General features: G+C 44.1%; 1 protein-coding gene across 3 annotated transcripts in view; it reads left to right on the forward strand.

Annotated features, from left to right (window-relative positions):
• RBFOX1 (RNA binding fox-1 homolog 1) overlaps positions 1 to 15,813 on the forward strand; it is a 1,176,073-nt gene that overhangs the window by 366,767 nt on the left and 793,493 nt on the right. The window contains exon 1 of one of the 3 annotated variants that reach the window (XM_054271101.1): positions 8,482 to 8,579. The exons of the other annotated variants lie outside the window; for them this stretch is intronic. Within the exon in view, the coding sequence (XP_054127076.1) occupies positions 8,577 to 8,579 (3 nt within the window). The 5' untranslated portion in view covers positions 8,482 to 8,576. Of the gene's footprint in view, positions 1 to 8,481; positions 8,580 to 15,813 lie in introns of those variants that run through there. 3 annotated transcript variants of the gene reach the window in all.

Below are 15,813 nucleotides of genomic sequence, written 5' to 3' on the forward strand. Positions count from 1 at the left end.
CAAAAGTGGTATTTCTAGGGAATGCATTATTAGAAAGAATTGATATTTGAGGAGCTTTAGTTTATTAAAAATGTGCAAGAACTCCTCTGTGCCTAGTTCCATGCACAGCTTAGTGAAAGGTTAGAAAATTAGCTCCTGTGTGCTGCTTATACAGCTGGATGGATGGAGGGGACTTTACATTTCACAACTTCTTGTTTCTGACAAGTTCCAGTGAATTTTTTATGTGGCCACTTAGCCTGCAGAGATGGAGCTGGGGGAACAAACTGAGTTCACAAATGCTGCCAGAAAGCCTTCAGGTGATAAGATGAAAATGGATCTTGGGCACTGCTGATCTCAAACCTGGACTCCAATTTTTTGGCCTGCAGATGAAGGGTTGTGTGGCTTACATTTTTCATCTCTAACTCGTGAATTTGTGCGGTTTATGAAGAATTCATGAAGTTCTATTTATCTTCAGCAATTGCCTTATGAATCAAGGGTTTAACTGGAATAAGATAATCCAGGAAATAGTAAATTTCAATTCATTTTTATGAATCTAATATATATTCCACATATGAGAGCAGAGATGTGAATACATTAGTGATAAAAATACTAGAAATAAATTACCTATTTCTGTAACTGTAGTTTAACTCCAGAAGTCAGAGATTTTGGCAGATTTGATTCTTGCAGCTCTTGGATTTTCTGGGAGTTTCTACCCTTAAAAATGAGTGAATATACCTCTGCACGTTTTTTCCTCTCTCCTATTTCTAATGGGCCACTTGCCAGCTTGATTCTTTATCTAAAGCAATGTGGATTCACAAATGAAATGTTTGGAAAATATTTATTCTTTTTAGTGAATTTATTTTTCTTTTTCTTTGCTAACCAGTAGCTTCCCTGATATTTGGTGTTGATGACATTGTTTTAAACCCTTTTTCTGCTGCAAACATAGAATCATATGTGATGTTAGGCAAGTGGTTCTCAATTATATTGGTCCACACTCCAGGGTTTGGGATCCTCAGTTCTGGACTAAGTCAAAATGCTGTTAGGATGAGGGACAGATGAAAATTCCAAAATCCAGTTGGAATTTTGAACTACAAAGACTTGCTAGAAACTCAGTTCAGGGGATTGAGAATCAAATAGTCTTCACTAAAAGTTTTTCCCAAATTCTGTCTTCCAGTATTTCAATTAACAGTGCAAAAAGGAATTTGAAATTTTCTAAAATGTAAATGCAGATGTCAATGAGTTCCTCAAATTTATGGTGAAAAGCCCGAGGTTGTGATGCAAATGTTGGCACATTCTCAGGGTGTCACAGGTGCCAGTGGGATCAGACAGCTCTAGAAAGAGTGAACTGCAAAGTCTGCAGGCATGGAAAAAGTACAACCAAACCTGTACAAACGATTCTCCATGAAATATTTTATTAATTGTGGCATGATCAAAAAAGTTGCACTTGAAGAAACTACAAAAATTGTCAATTGCTCAGTTGCTCTGAATCCTGCTGTGGCAATGTAAGAATTAAAGACATTTCTCAGTACCAAGCAGACCCCGAATGTCTTCTGGAATTGCCAAACTGGACTCTCCAGCTCCTACAGGAACCATCACTGAGCAGGTGACTCCTCCTCTGCTCCCTCAAGGTTCCCATATTTATAACAAGACCTACAAAGCCCCTTGAGCAGCACCTGCAGTGTTTATATATATTAAATGATATTTATTTCCTTTAAAAGACACAGCTGCTCCCAAGAGCTGCCTGCTCCCTGCTGGCCACCATGGAATTGCTCAGGCTCTGAGCCCACAGCTGAGGGCCTGGTAGCTCTTTTTCAAGGAAATTCAGGATTGTTGTCCTGCACAGGGAAGAAACTGGTGGAGAGCTGGAGAGAAATGGGAAGGCGCTGGTGGCAGCCTCAGGAGGCAGCTGGAGATCTCACTGGGTTAAACATTTCCACAGTTCTGGTTATTTCAGTAGCAGCTGTTCCAACCACAAAGGAGAACAGCCTGGTGTCATTGCTTCCAACAATTCCTTTCAACACTTCCAGAGCTCTGCCTAAATAGAAATGGAAGTGAAGACAGCAAGGTATTAATATCACTGCTATTAATGAAGAGATGGAACTAATTTTGGGCTAAGAATGATTTGTTGCTTACACAAACATCAGTCTCAGAGGCTGTGAGACCTGTGAGAGCAAGCAGCCAGCCATAGCTCAGAGTGGTCACAAGTTCTCTGTTACAAGGCAATACAGAACTTTCTAACCCAATGGATAGATGCCACAAGGTTTATTTTTCTTTTCTGACCTATCACCTTTACTTAATTTTGCTGCGCTGGGGATACATTCATCCAATAGTGTGACAGTGTTCACAGGGGTCTCAGGATGAGGGAAGAGACGAGGATCTGACTCCATGTTTCAGAAGGCTGATTTATTATTTTATGACATATATTACATTAAAACTATACTAAAAGAAGAGAAGAAAAGGTTTCGTCTCAGAAGGCTAGATAAGCTAAGAACAGAAAAGAATGATAACAAAGGTTTGTGGTTCAGACAGAGTCTGAGCCAGCTGACTGTGATTGGCCATTAATTCCAAACATCCACATGAGACCAATCACAGATGCACCTGTTGCATTCCACAGCAGCAGATAACCATTGTTTACATTGTGCTCCTGAGGCCTCCCAGCTTCTCAGAAGGAAAAAATCACAAGGAAAAGATTTTCATGAAAAGATATCTGTGATGCAATAGGCTTCTGTCTCACGTGCACACAAATGCTTCTATTATAACTTCTAAACTCTTTGCTTACTCGATACAACCACACCCCTACACTATAAACCCTTCACCATCCTATCAATGCATTTACTCACATAAGGCATATTTTTACTCACAGTTTTCTTATAGAAACATAAGTTTATGATTTTTCTACTTAATATCTGTGTAGTGTATTATTACACCAATCCAAGCTTCTCCCAGTGCTACAGATCAAACCCTTCAGTGTCTGTGTTAGAAGTTTCTGCTTTTCCAGTTCCCAGATCAAGGAAAGCGCAGAACCTGATGATGCTGAACGTGTGGAGCACTCCCTCCACATGGGACAGCAAAAAGGCAGCTCCCAGAGCTGCAGCAAGGCTTTCCCAGCAGAAAGGTCACCTGGAGCAGCCTGACCTTTCCAGCACAGAGAAAGCAATGAGCCATCAGCCCTATCTGAACAGCCCTCAGCCCCGAGGCACTCCCAAAATAACCCGGAGATAAAGGAGATGGATAAAAATCAGGAGGTGCCAGGGAGCAGGGCATGCAGTTGCTTCTTCAAGATGTTTTCTTCGAGAGAAATTGTACATATGCTATAAGTCAAAGTCAGGGGAGAGGAAAATTACAGCTCCCTGGAGAAAGGAAAGGGATTAATGTTTTATCACAGGGAAATAAGTGGGAAACTCTTGAATTTATAGATATGTAGATACAACCACATGAAGATATTGCTCTTAGGGCATTAAAAATAGAAGTATTATCTTCCTACTCAAAGATTCTACTAAATAGCTATGAATTTCTAATTAAGTAATGTTAAATCTCTGTGACAATTTAGTTCATTTTATTAAGTATGACTGAAATCTGAAACCTAAATGTAATAATAACTTAAAAGCATGGGCCAAATATCCCAAAATTATTCTCCTGAGTAGAACTGTATGAACAAAATAGGTAGCAACTCTTTGTTCTGTCATGGAGACAAAAACATTAAACTATTCAGAGTATTTGATACACAAAACCCAAGCAAATGACAAATTCAATCTAACCTGATCCATTAATCCAACCCCACACATAAACACACAGTGTCTTTATCCACTCCATAAAAATCGTGCTCAACACACTATAAATTGCCAAGAATTAAAAAGAATTTAAGAAATCTGAAGTTGAACTAAACCCCACACCATCAGCACAGCACATGTACAGCCTGGTACATACTTTTCCCTTTTTTTCCCATGTTCCTTGTGTGCTGAAGGTGATTTGTTCATTTCCTTATATTTGTGTGTCCTTTTTTGTCACAAATTTCAAGAATCCAGAGAGCATCTTTCCCCAGATCATTTAAGGCTGCACTTCCTGCCAGTGTCCAAAGGGTTGATGTCAAGGCATTATTAATACCCAGTTTTGTAGCAATGCAGATTTTTTATGAGGATTTTTTCTGCAGTTTTTTTTCTGAAGACGATTCATGGGGTGTTTGTGGCACTTAAATTTGTGACATATCCACCATCACCACAAATACTTTGCCTGAAGCTCACAAATTTTATTGCCAATGGTTTCTGTGTTCCTTTCCCACTGGTAATGGCCTGAGCAGCCTCCCCCAGCAGGAATACATCACATTGGATGGGGATGTGCTGGAGATATTCTTTGCTGCAAATACAATATGAATTTTCAAAGCATTAAATATATATATTTAATGTTTAAATATATTTATATCTTCCTTACAGAAGATATCTATTTATATCATCCCCCCAGAAGCTTGATATTTGAAGACTTTCAATACATTTTTTAACTCTTTTCTCTTGATTTTTTTTCTTTTGATACAGCATCTACAGCACTGGCTTAGTCTGCTGTTCAGAACAATTATTTTCTCCAGTAAATCCTCTTTCACCTCCCATTCTTCTCCCACATACTACAGGTCTGTGCTCTTGAGATCTCTTGGTTAGAACAACCTCACACCAGTTCTCAAATTTGGAAATAAATACATAAAATATTTCACTATAAAGGGAAACAGCTTTCCAAATTTAAGAAAACATGAAATAGGCTTTTATTCAGAAGAGAAATTTTAAAAAATATTTTAAGAATTAATCCCTGACCAGGAGTGTCTTCCAAACATTATGTTTCAATGGAGCCATTTGCTACTTGTCCTTTATTTTTTTTCTCTTCCCACAGATAATTTACATTAAATTGGAAAATGTCTCCTTGTGAAGCAACTTTTGAAGTGAATGACTTGACAATTATACTTAAGTTTGTGTATTTTCTTTGTATTTCCTACAGAAATGACTGAGAATTGTGGCTTTACTCAATTATAACTTTGGGGTGGAATCCCCAAGATTATTTTTTATCCAATGCTTTACACAATTATAACTTTGGGGTGGAATGCCCAAGATTATTTTTTATCCAATGCTTTAAATGCTCTGTTTATTCCGAAGATGAATAAATAGCAAGATGCCTTTCTGAAGGTGGTTCCTGTGGGAGGGATGCACAGGCACATTTGGAATCAGAGCTTTTAGGAAAGGAAATATCGTAATGCTGGAGCTCTGGAGCAGAAAACAGGAAAATATTTGGGAGCTGGTCCTTGCTCTGCCATGTGAGACTGGTGCTGGCTGCTCTCTCTGCTCCTTTCTTCTCACCCAAAGTTATTTCTTCCCCCAGAACTCTAACCCCAGCTGGGAGCCTCTGTATCACACACAGAGCAAAGTTTGGAGAATGAAGGAGCTCTTTCAAGACAGATCTGACTTGCAGTTCAGGGTTCTTTCATGTGAGGGGAACAAAGGGAAGACAGATGTGAAAAACAAGCCAAGGGAACCTTTTTGACAGGGCTGGTACAAAAGGAGAGCATGGAGGTGTTGAGACTCCAAAAGACAAGCTCTCATGCAGTCACTTAGCACACACCTGATTCTCTAATCAAGCACAGATCAAAGTCACCAACACCTGCACCTGATTTAGTTTTAATCCTGTGAGTAGTTCTCAACACTCCAGTGAGTATTCACTACTCAACAGGAATGCTCAAGAGCCTAAAGAAAACTTTTTACTATGTCTAGTTTGTGAGATTTTTGTTCTTTCATGATGGATTTTGGTTTAGCTCATTTGTGTGAGCTCTGGCTGCTTATTATTTTGAACTATTTTCAATTATTTTACATTAAAATAGTTTTAATAGTTTAAAATAATTTTAAATAATAATAAGTTTAAAATAATTTCAAATAATTTTAATAGTTTTAAACTCTTCATTCTGGAGACTGCCAGCTTTGTCCAGACAGGTGAGTGGATAAAGAAAGACTACAGGTCAGGTTTGGAAAGAAAAAAAATCTTTGCATTGGTGCTGCCCTGAAAGTCACATATTTGGAGAAGAGAGAGGAATTCTGGGCTGCTTTACATGGGAAGGGACTGGATGGCCTTTCCTTTCTTGCTGTGTTTAATAACCCTGGGGCTGCATGGTCACTGAGTGTAGGGGCAGGAGAATCTGACTCTGAGTCACTCAGTGGTCACCTCTGTGTGAAGCAGCATTTAGCCTGAATTACCCAATGGCAGCAATTTTACCAGCAAAAAAGTTTACTTCATACTACATCAGCATATAGCATCAAAGGTGAACATTTTTTTCATGGGCATTTCTTTTTCAGGTTCTTTTTTATTAGTTCAGTCTTTAAAATCTGCTGACAAAGCAGGAGATATTGGCCTATATGGCAAACCTATCGATGCAGTAAGTCGTATTTCATCAAAATGTTGAAAATTATTTTATTAGAGGGCCTGAATATACAAATTAATGAAAAGCTGATGAAATGTTGCCTCGTTTCTACTCACTAACCTTCTACCAGTATCACTTTCTCATAGAGGGATTAGTGAATATGGCTTTAAATATCTTGAACTGCAGAATAATCCGTTACCAACTGTAAAACAATCTTTTAGTGATTTAGAGAACATCAGTGTAATGTTTTGACCTCCAATCTACATTTGTTGGACATAGGCCTCCCATTGCCCTCTGTGTGCTGATTTTGGAGTGAATTGGAAGGCTGAAATGAAAAATTAAGGAAGCCCATGGGATGGATTTAAAATCCATCCAAGGATCTTTATATCAACTTCATAGGGATCAGACTAGAGAGTGGGACATAGATTTTGAGAGGTTCTGTTGGGATAACTTGATAATTTGAGTTTTGAACCTGAAAATGAATATTTGAGTAACTTTGTATCTCTCAGTAATCTGACAGATTTTAACGAGGTGGAGTCAAATTTTCCAGGCATTAAATACTGCTTCACGTTTGATGAGGAATGATAAATTCTGAAGTCACTGTCTGAAATGATCCAGCTTCATAAGCTGGTGTGCCTTGGTAGAGGAACCCTCCTGAGCAGTTCTGAGTTCCGTGTTTAGGGGATCCAGGATCACACCTTGGGCCTTAAAATAGCAGCAGAAATAGGCCAAGCCCCAAATCTGTCAGGAGAGGCAGAGGGATACAGATATGTGCTTTTGATATGTGCTTCTCTACATGATCCGTGTGGGAACTGCAGCTTACGAAGACTTGGCTGTGTTTATTTTCTGCACAGATGAAAAAGTTTAGAGGGAGATTATTCACATGAAGTTTTTTTTAAGGGACAACACGCCTATGATTTAAAGCTTGCCTCCTCGTTATCACCTGATTGTTAACTGCTTTGCATTTCCATCTCGATGCTTGAAACAAGTCCCCACTATTACCCCACAGGAGGCAGCACATCTGTCTGATCCTCACACTCCCGTCTGTGATTGATACCAGTTACATGTTGGAGTAAGTCCCAGGGGCATTAATTTATTGTAGCTGAAGGTCGAGCAGCACAAAAACGTTTGATCACTACAGACCTAATACCTAAGGTATTGAGAAGGACAAGGCAGTGTTCTGACAGCTCTTGATGTTGATTTTTCCCCCCAAACTTTCCCGTCAATAACTGCTGTCAGCCTCATTTAACGGTAATCCATGCCTTTAGGAACGCTGCGATGCTCTCCTCTTTAGGTGAGCATTACAATTCTTGCAAGATTTGCCTTCCTTTGGGCACGGGGAAGGCAGCAAGGCAGAGATGGCTAGGGATCGCCAAGGGCACCGTTTTAATCAGCAATTGCCGCTTTGGTGTGTGTGTTCGGGCTGGGGGAGAGCGCAGCTCTCCGGGACGAGCCCTGGGGATGCAAAGTTGCGGCCGCGCCGCCGGTGCTGCTCCGGCAAGGTTCGGGATCGGGGGAGCGCCCGGCCGTGGGCACCTCTGCCCGGAGCCGAGCCCGGAGCCGCGGGCGGGCCCCGCTCGGCCCCGCGGGTTCCCGGGCGCCGCCGCGCGGCCGCCGGTGCCGGGCGGGGCCGCCTGCGGAGCCGGGAGCCCCCCGCTCCCCCCGGGCCCGCTCCCCCCGGCCGCACCGCATCCCGCATCCCGCATCCCGCCCCCGCTGCCGCCGCCTCCCCGGAGCGCCGCTGGGGCTCCCCCGCCGCTCTCCCGCTCCCCGCCCCAGCCCGCCCCGCCGGGCTTGAAGGTCACCTCCGCCCGCCGCCGCCGCCGAGCCACTTTCCGCGCCGGCTGGCGAGCGGCAGCGCCTCCGCCCCGCGGAGCTCCGTGTCCGGCCGGTGCGGGGCTCCCGGGCGGAGCGCGGCGGAGCCGCCTCTCGGGCCCTGCTCTCCCCCCGCCACCGCCGCGGCGGGGCCGCCCCCGGGGTCTCGCCGAGGTCGCGGTCGGGCCGGGCGGGGGCCCCGCTGCTGCCGGAGAGCGGCGAGCCCGGGGGGAGCCGGGCGGCGGCGGGGGGCGCGGCATGCGGCGGTGAGCGAGAGAGCGAGGGCGGCGGCGCTGCCCGCGGGAAGGGGCTGCGGCGGCGGCGGCGAGAGCCGCGTCCCGCTGCCACCTGCCTGCCGGGGCCGCCGCGACCCTTCGCCTCCGCTCGCCTCTTTATGGTGAGTTTGGGCCGCGGGGAGCGGGGGGCAGCGGGGCCGGGGGGCGCGGAGCATCTCGGCAGGTGAATGGAGCATCCCGGCAGGTGCGCGGGGTAGTGGGGCGCGGAGCATCCCGGCAGGTGCGCGGTGCTGCCCGGCAGGTGAATGGAGCATCCCGGCAGGTGCGCGGAGCATCCCGGCAGGTGCGCGGAGCTGCGGCCCCGCTCTGCCCCGCGGCCGCAAAGTTGCCGGGGCAGCCCGGGCGGAGGGAGGGAGGGCAGGGATGCGCGCCCGCGGCCGGGATGCTCTCAGGGAGCTCCGGCGCTGGAGCAGAAGGATGCCCGCGGGTCGGGGACACCGCGCCGGCTCCGCTGCCGCCTCAGAAGCGCCGCGGGGAGAAGGGCGGCACGGGAGGTGGCTCCCAAAGGCAGGGAACGGCGAGGAACATGGGCACTCGGGGCTCTGCCGAGTTGCTCGTTCAAAGAGTGCAGATATTGAACTGCTGGGAAACTACCTGCCTGTAAGTCCTCGGTGTTTGCTGATTTTATTGGCGATTCATCAGACCGCTTTTCTCCTGCATGCCTCTGTCAGGGAAAGAAAGTGTCGGTGTTAATAGCTGCTCGGTGCGGGTGCAGTGACACTGTGCAAATGTCCAGGCAGCTCCTTGGGGATGCCGCTCCTCGGCAGGGCAGGGCTGTGCCCTGGGAGAGGGGTCTGAGATGTGACAGTGGCACACGCCGTGCATTTCCAAATTCTGTGATGGGGCTGTTGGACACGGAGCTGCCAACTTAGCATGGCTCGCACAGATGGTGAAACGAATGTGGTCTGAAGTTTGACTGGAGTGATTCACATCAGCGAAGTGTGAAAGATCTTGTCCAAATCCGCAGCTTTTGTTTATCTACTCTGTGAATTGCAAATGTGCTATAGTATGTCACATTCTGAAGTAAGTTTAGTGCTGACTGTTTTTAAATAAAATTCAGCTTATTTAAGGCGAGATGGAGCATAAAACACAGCAGACGCTGCTGGTGGTGCCCCAAGAATGTCAAGTACCTTGTTTCACTTCTCCAGACTCGATGATACTTAAGAGAGGAAAGATACTGTGTGTTTCATTTGTCATTGGGAAGTGTGAAAACAGTTGTATGCATGGGCTGTAAAAGTAGAAGCAGGGTTTTGTCACTCTGTGGTAGAGATTGATGATGGTGGATGAATTGCAGTCTAAAACAGAGCTAGCCCTCAGAGTCAAATAATTAAGTTTTAGAAATCAGTCATAGCTGCTTTAGGAGTTATATATGTGGGGAAGAAGTGGGGCTGTGTGAATTTTCAATACGTATGTCGATAGATCATTTAGTTTTCAGGAAAAGTGGTTGATATCACGTGCTGCAGTTATCAGGATTGTAGTAGTGATTTAGAGCAGATATTTGATTTTTATTTACTTTTACTGGAACATTTTACATTACTGGGTTTTGAGGAAGCTATTTTTATGTAGGAATTCTGATTATAGTCAAGATCTACTTGCTATCTTATGCAGACTTTAAAGGCTTGGCTTCCCAAGTCTAATTTACAGTTTATTCTTCTGGTAAATACATTAGACAAAGAATCCAGCATTTGCTGAAATGAAATCTGTATTTCTAATGTCAAGACTATATTTCTTTTTTCTATTGGTACTTAGCCGAGTATCAGTAATAGAGCTGACAAATGCAATGAATAAAATTCCCAGTCTGTTGATGATTTTTATAGTTCTTGTAATTGAAGTACTTGGTGTCCTTGACGTGACGAGGGTGCTGCTCTGGCTTTCATGAAAGGCTGCCCTTTACTGACAGAAATACTGTCAGGAGTCAGGTGTGGAGCAACAGAGTGTGGTGGTGAGTCCCTGTGCACAGTGTGCTCCATTTCCAGCCCAGGATGCACATGCAGCTCTGCCAGGTGCAGTTCCCAGCCCTGAGAGTCATTCCAGGGATGCCTGTACCCTTCGTGCACGATCCCTTCTGGCTGCTGCTGCTGCAGCACACGAGGGCAGGGCTATGTCCTGAGGCCATGGCTGCCAGCCTGCTGGGTTTGAAGTGTCTCCTCGCTCCCTGCTCAAAGCCCCCTTGAAGTCAAACATGAGCAGCAAGGCCAGGAGGGACTCAGGCACTCCTGTCAGTGTTCCTGCCCAAGGCAGGATCAGCTCGTACCTGTGTCATCTCTGATGGCATCCTTCCTGTGCTTTTTGTATTCCCATTCCCCTCTTTTCTTCCTGCTTTTGCTGTCTTTTCCATGAGTTTTTCTTTCTTCTTGGTAATGCTCTTACCTATTATTTCCTAAAGAATCTTATCTCGTTCCCTGCAAACTCTTCCTCTGGTATGACAGTCAGTCTCTTGCAGTATTTTTTCCTCGTTGCTTTGTGGGAGATCTACTCCTTCTTTGCCAGCCCTGTATAATATGCTGTATTTACCAGGTTTCTGCCTAGTTTTTAGGAGAAATGTAATGGAAATAGTACTTTGTGCAGACAGGTAAGGTGCTTTGTTCAGGACCAAAGAGCTGCTCAGTATCTGCTGGCACTGGGGGAGGTTGAGCTGCTTGGAAATAGAGGAGAGACCAATGGCTGGGTTAAAAAATCCACCATTGTTAATTTTTCACCTTATAGTTTGAACTGGCATGATCTGATTTTTAATCTACCTAGAGGCATTATATACCATAATGAGCTCCTCATTATGAGCTCCTAAGTGCTGGCCACAAGAAGAAATATTATTTACAGCTATTGAAGGTATGGCTGCCTTAAGCATATTGTTGTCTGAAAGGTGTACTTGTCTGAAAAAGATGAATCTGATGTAATTAAGAATAACATAATAGTACAGCCTGGGAGAATGTATAGTAGCTGAAAAATGTGTTTGTTTTATGCATGTCAGAACTCCCTCTACTTAATTCCTGGATCTTTACTCCTTCCCATTCAATGTGGGAGATGGGGATCCTCTTGTCTCACACAACCTTGTAAAAGTAGAGTGTGAACAAAACTGAAGTTAGGGAGCAGGGAAACAGACAGGGCCTAAAAGAGTGGCAAACAGAACATTTATGAGGGCTCCTGACTGTTTCTGGTCTTGGTAGGGTGAAATCACAAATATCTGTAGCAGAACTTCTGATGACTCCATTGGGCAAAACTGGAGCTGTACTATTTCCTGAGGGCAGAAATCTCCTCTCTCTGAGGATCTTCTCCCAGGTCATTAGTGACAAGCCATTTTAAACTTTTTCTTTGCTTTGAATTCTTTGCTTAGTTGCAAATGAATAATTTTGTTCTTTTATTTAAATAATTTAATTTTTCCATGCTCATGATTATTTTGCAGTGCAAGTCCTCATTCTGGGGAGTGTAATGCCACCTCTGACACTTTGTTGTGCATTCTTGCATAAGTTATCAGTAGATTGTGATTGCATCACCTATTCTGAATGTCTGCTTTAAAGATTAAAAGCTGCTTATGAAGCTCTCAGTATTCATTACACTTTCCCTTCATAACTATTATTTTGCTAAAATTTACTGTGCCAGAAATGACAACTTCTTGCAAATTAGATAATTTTATTTGTGTCCTTCAATTTGATGCAATAAATATAGTATTCAAACTGAAAGAAGCTGGAAAATCCCTTTTGGGATGCTGCAGTTTGTGTAATTCTGTAGAGCAGGAAGGGGTGGTTGTGTTGGATTCCCAGGATGGGTCACAACTGCCCAGCAAGCAGCATCAAGGGCCAAAAATAGGCTGGAATACTATTTTCTGTAAAGTAGGTGTAGTTTAACATCTCTATTCTTCTGCTCAAGATTTTTTGATTTTCAGACATCCAGAAGGAAGAATATTTATGGAATATTCCAAAATCCAAGCTATTTTGTGAGATATTGGTTTGGCTGGTTTCAAGGGGAAAGCAGCTGTTTGGTATTTTGTAAGGATGAATATCTTTCAGAAGTTGGTTGAATGTCTCTAACATAAAACTGAAGCTCTGTGGCAGTTTTCTCCAAGCCAGTTAAAAACTCCTGAACATCTTGCAACTTTGGATGCAGCTCCAAAATCCCGCGTTCCCAACCAGCAGCTCCTGTGCTGATAGCTGAAAGGAGCACGGGAAACATGAATTTACACTGAAGATGCCTCAGGAAATGTGAATTTACACTGCCTCTGCCACTGAGTGCCCCAAAACCCAGATGACTCCCAGGGGTGGGAAGTGCTGTGCCGCAGAGTGGGAGCTGCAGGAGCCAGGGGGGCTGTGCAGGAGCAGCACAGCCCAGTTGGTGTGAGCAAACTGAGATCCATTAAAATAATTGCTGTGCTCCAGCTGGGAAGGTGTTGAGGAGCCTGGTTAGAGCAGGGTGAGCTGAAAGCTTGGCTGTGTCAAAGGGCAAACATGCGCAACTGAATCATTGAAGATAAACAGCGCAGGGCTGGCTGCAGGGCCAGGTGCAGCTGCCTGGGACAAACACTACAAATACTCAGATTTTCTCTTTGCAGCACACTTGGCTTCAGCCCTCCAGAGCACAACCCCTGGCCAGGAAAGTTTAGGATACAGCAAGGAGAGGTCGCAGTGCTAAAAAAGTGAATTTCAATGATGCAGCCTAGGATACATCCCAAGCAATTGCTGCTTTAGGCTCCTCAGTGCTAAAGCAATGGTAGTGAGAGCTGGAGCTGCACAGAATCACACCCACAGAACATTCTGGGTTGGAAAGGACCCACAAGGATCAAATCCAACTCTTAAGGGAATGGCCTGAGTGGGGAGCTAGTGGCTCTCAGCTTTCTGTGTGTTTTCTACTTTGATTTGAGTCTGTTGCAGTGATAGTTGGGATCCAAACTTTACCTTTGGGCATTTATTCATCACTGTTCCACTGCATTTTCTTCTAGAATCAAATAAAATATGAATGTGTGCTGACCAATTTTCTGTATGAGGGCACCCATAACATCTTGCTATCCTGGCTGCTGGTTCCAAGAGTTTTGTAAAGATTTTATTGTCTCTAAGTTCAGTCTCTGTATTAGTTGTGAGCAAAAATTATATGATCAGAACAGTAAGAAGCTGGCCTGAAAATATTTTTTTTCTCTTGAGAAATTCAGGGAAACTCAGACTTGATGTAGAAACAAACTCTAAAAGTGTATTGTTTTGAAGACGTGAGTGCTTGTGTGGGTAGGAAATTTAGGAGAATGTTTAAACAAGGAAGTGGCACTATTTAATATTAAAGTACTCATTAATAGCACTTTTACTGTTAATGAGTACTTCATAGTACTCTTTATAGTTGGAGCAGTTGTAGAGAAGGTGGAAGAAGCCCTGTGCACAGATGGTTTTGTTGGACAGTTGTACTTCTGTTAAAAGAAAAGCTTTTCAGTGTTGAAATCAGCCCCATGTTCGCATGAGATCAAACACTAAATCTGTGTGCTGCCCTGTGGGAAAGCCCAGGGAGGTGCAGTGGCTTTCCCTGGACTTGGCTCATCCTGCAGTCTGTTCTTTGGGTGTTTTAAGGCTTTTTTCTCTTTGCTGCAGCTTGCACATGAGAGACACGTGTAGAAAACACTTCCACATGTAATGCTGTCGTCTTACAGAGCTGACAGTCTGCTGTGCACCTCAAACAGATCCAGAGCCCTGGGTTTCAAAATAAAACAGTGTGTAATTGTCTTGTTGTCTTGAAAAAACATATTTTTTCCATGTCTGTTCACTAATGGCAGTCATCTCTCACAAAAGTGGTTTGGCTGGTGAATCAGCATTACTGCTGCTCTGGATGGCCGGTTCTTGAGTTTCTGCTTTTGTCTTTTAAATATGTTTTGTTAAATAGGCCCTCAGGTGTCTGAGGTTTTCCACACGTTGTAGAGGATTGGTGATTTAGGGTTTGAGGAGAGAGAAATTAGACCAAGTTGAATGGCACTGATCCAGGATAAAGGCTTGGTACTCTCTGTCACAGCCGATATTCTGTCTCTGTCTGCCCTGTTCATTCACTGTTTGTAGTTAGCAATCATTCCTAAATTAAGGATTATGCAATATTATAGAGATATTTTGTCAAGCAAATGATTTTTGACTGTCAATAAAGAACCTGTAAACAGTGCCTGTATGAAATTGTAGATTACAGTATTAAACCCTGCTTTCAGAATAATCTTTTTGTCTTCAAATTGAGGTAATTCTGTAACATTTCCCTTGATTCAGCACAGCCTGAGTGGTTTCTGGCCATAGAGCAGAGCTTTTCTGTGGGAAAAGACATTGAAGCATCAGCTTCAAGTCATGCTACTGGGTGGTTCTCTCTGATCAGCATCTCAGGAAATAATATGAAACACTCTTTGCTGTTACAATGAATCTCTACAGTGCAGCTCCAGGATTAAGAAAAAAAAAATAAAATAGTGTCACTCCACTGCAGGCAGTGCACTGTGTCTGTAAGTAGTTACCTAAATGTCCTTTCCTGCAGCATGGAAGATAAGCTGCCTAAAATGTCATCTACCACATGGTGATCCCCATTTTGAGCTGCAACAATAAAAATGCTAAGGAAGTCCCAGAGTGCAGTTTGAATTGAGCCACACAGAGTGACCCAGCAGGAAGGTGAATGGATCTAGATATCCTCCTGATCTTTCTGTGATATTAGACCCTTTTCCCACTCCTTAATTTAGGACACTCTCCAAACAGCTCCCTCCTTTCCTGGTGCCCTGCTCTGGTTGCCATCGAGATGCTGTGCTGGCCTGCACAGGGCACCCAGCAGGTTTGCTCTGGCCATTACCAGTGCTGGGCTCCTGCCAAACCCCCAAATTGGCCATATTGCATCTTTCACACACTTGCTTCCTGTGAATGTCCTCAGCTTCAAGCCTGATTAATCCATTCTTATTGTTTTCCAGTCCCTGATATTACCTGGGAGTTTTTGCTTTGTGTTTCATCTTGTTATTTCTATTTTACAGCTTTGCTTTCACTTTGTTGTGGTGCTGAATCTCTGGCTGTAGCTGGTTATTAAGGATCCTGTGGCACTCTGGGACAAATCAGCCCTAAAGTCCCTGATATTAGCTGGGAGTCTTTCATGTGTGTTTTTGTCTTTTTATTTCTGGTTTACAATGTTGCTTTCACTTTGTTTTGGTGCTGAATCCCTATGGCACTCTGGAAATAATCAGCCCTAAAGCCCAGTTGTCAGGTGGGGCAGGGTGGGATTTACCTGTGCCCTGCTCTGGTTGCCATTGTGATGCTGTGCTGGCCTGCACAGGGCACCCAGCAGGTTTGCTCTGGCCATTACCAGCGCTGGGCTGCTGCCAGACAGCCAAATTGGCCATATTGCATCTTTCACACACTT

This window comes from Melozone crissalis, unplaced genomic scaffold, assembly GCF_028551555.1.
Source record: "Melozone crissalis strain CALT ecotype California unplaced genomic scaffold, PUWL_Pcris_2 ptg000012l_1, whole genome shotgun sequence".
NCBI lineage: Eukaryota > Metazoa > Chordata > Aves > Passeriformes > Passerellidae > Melozone > Melozone crissalis.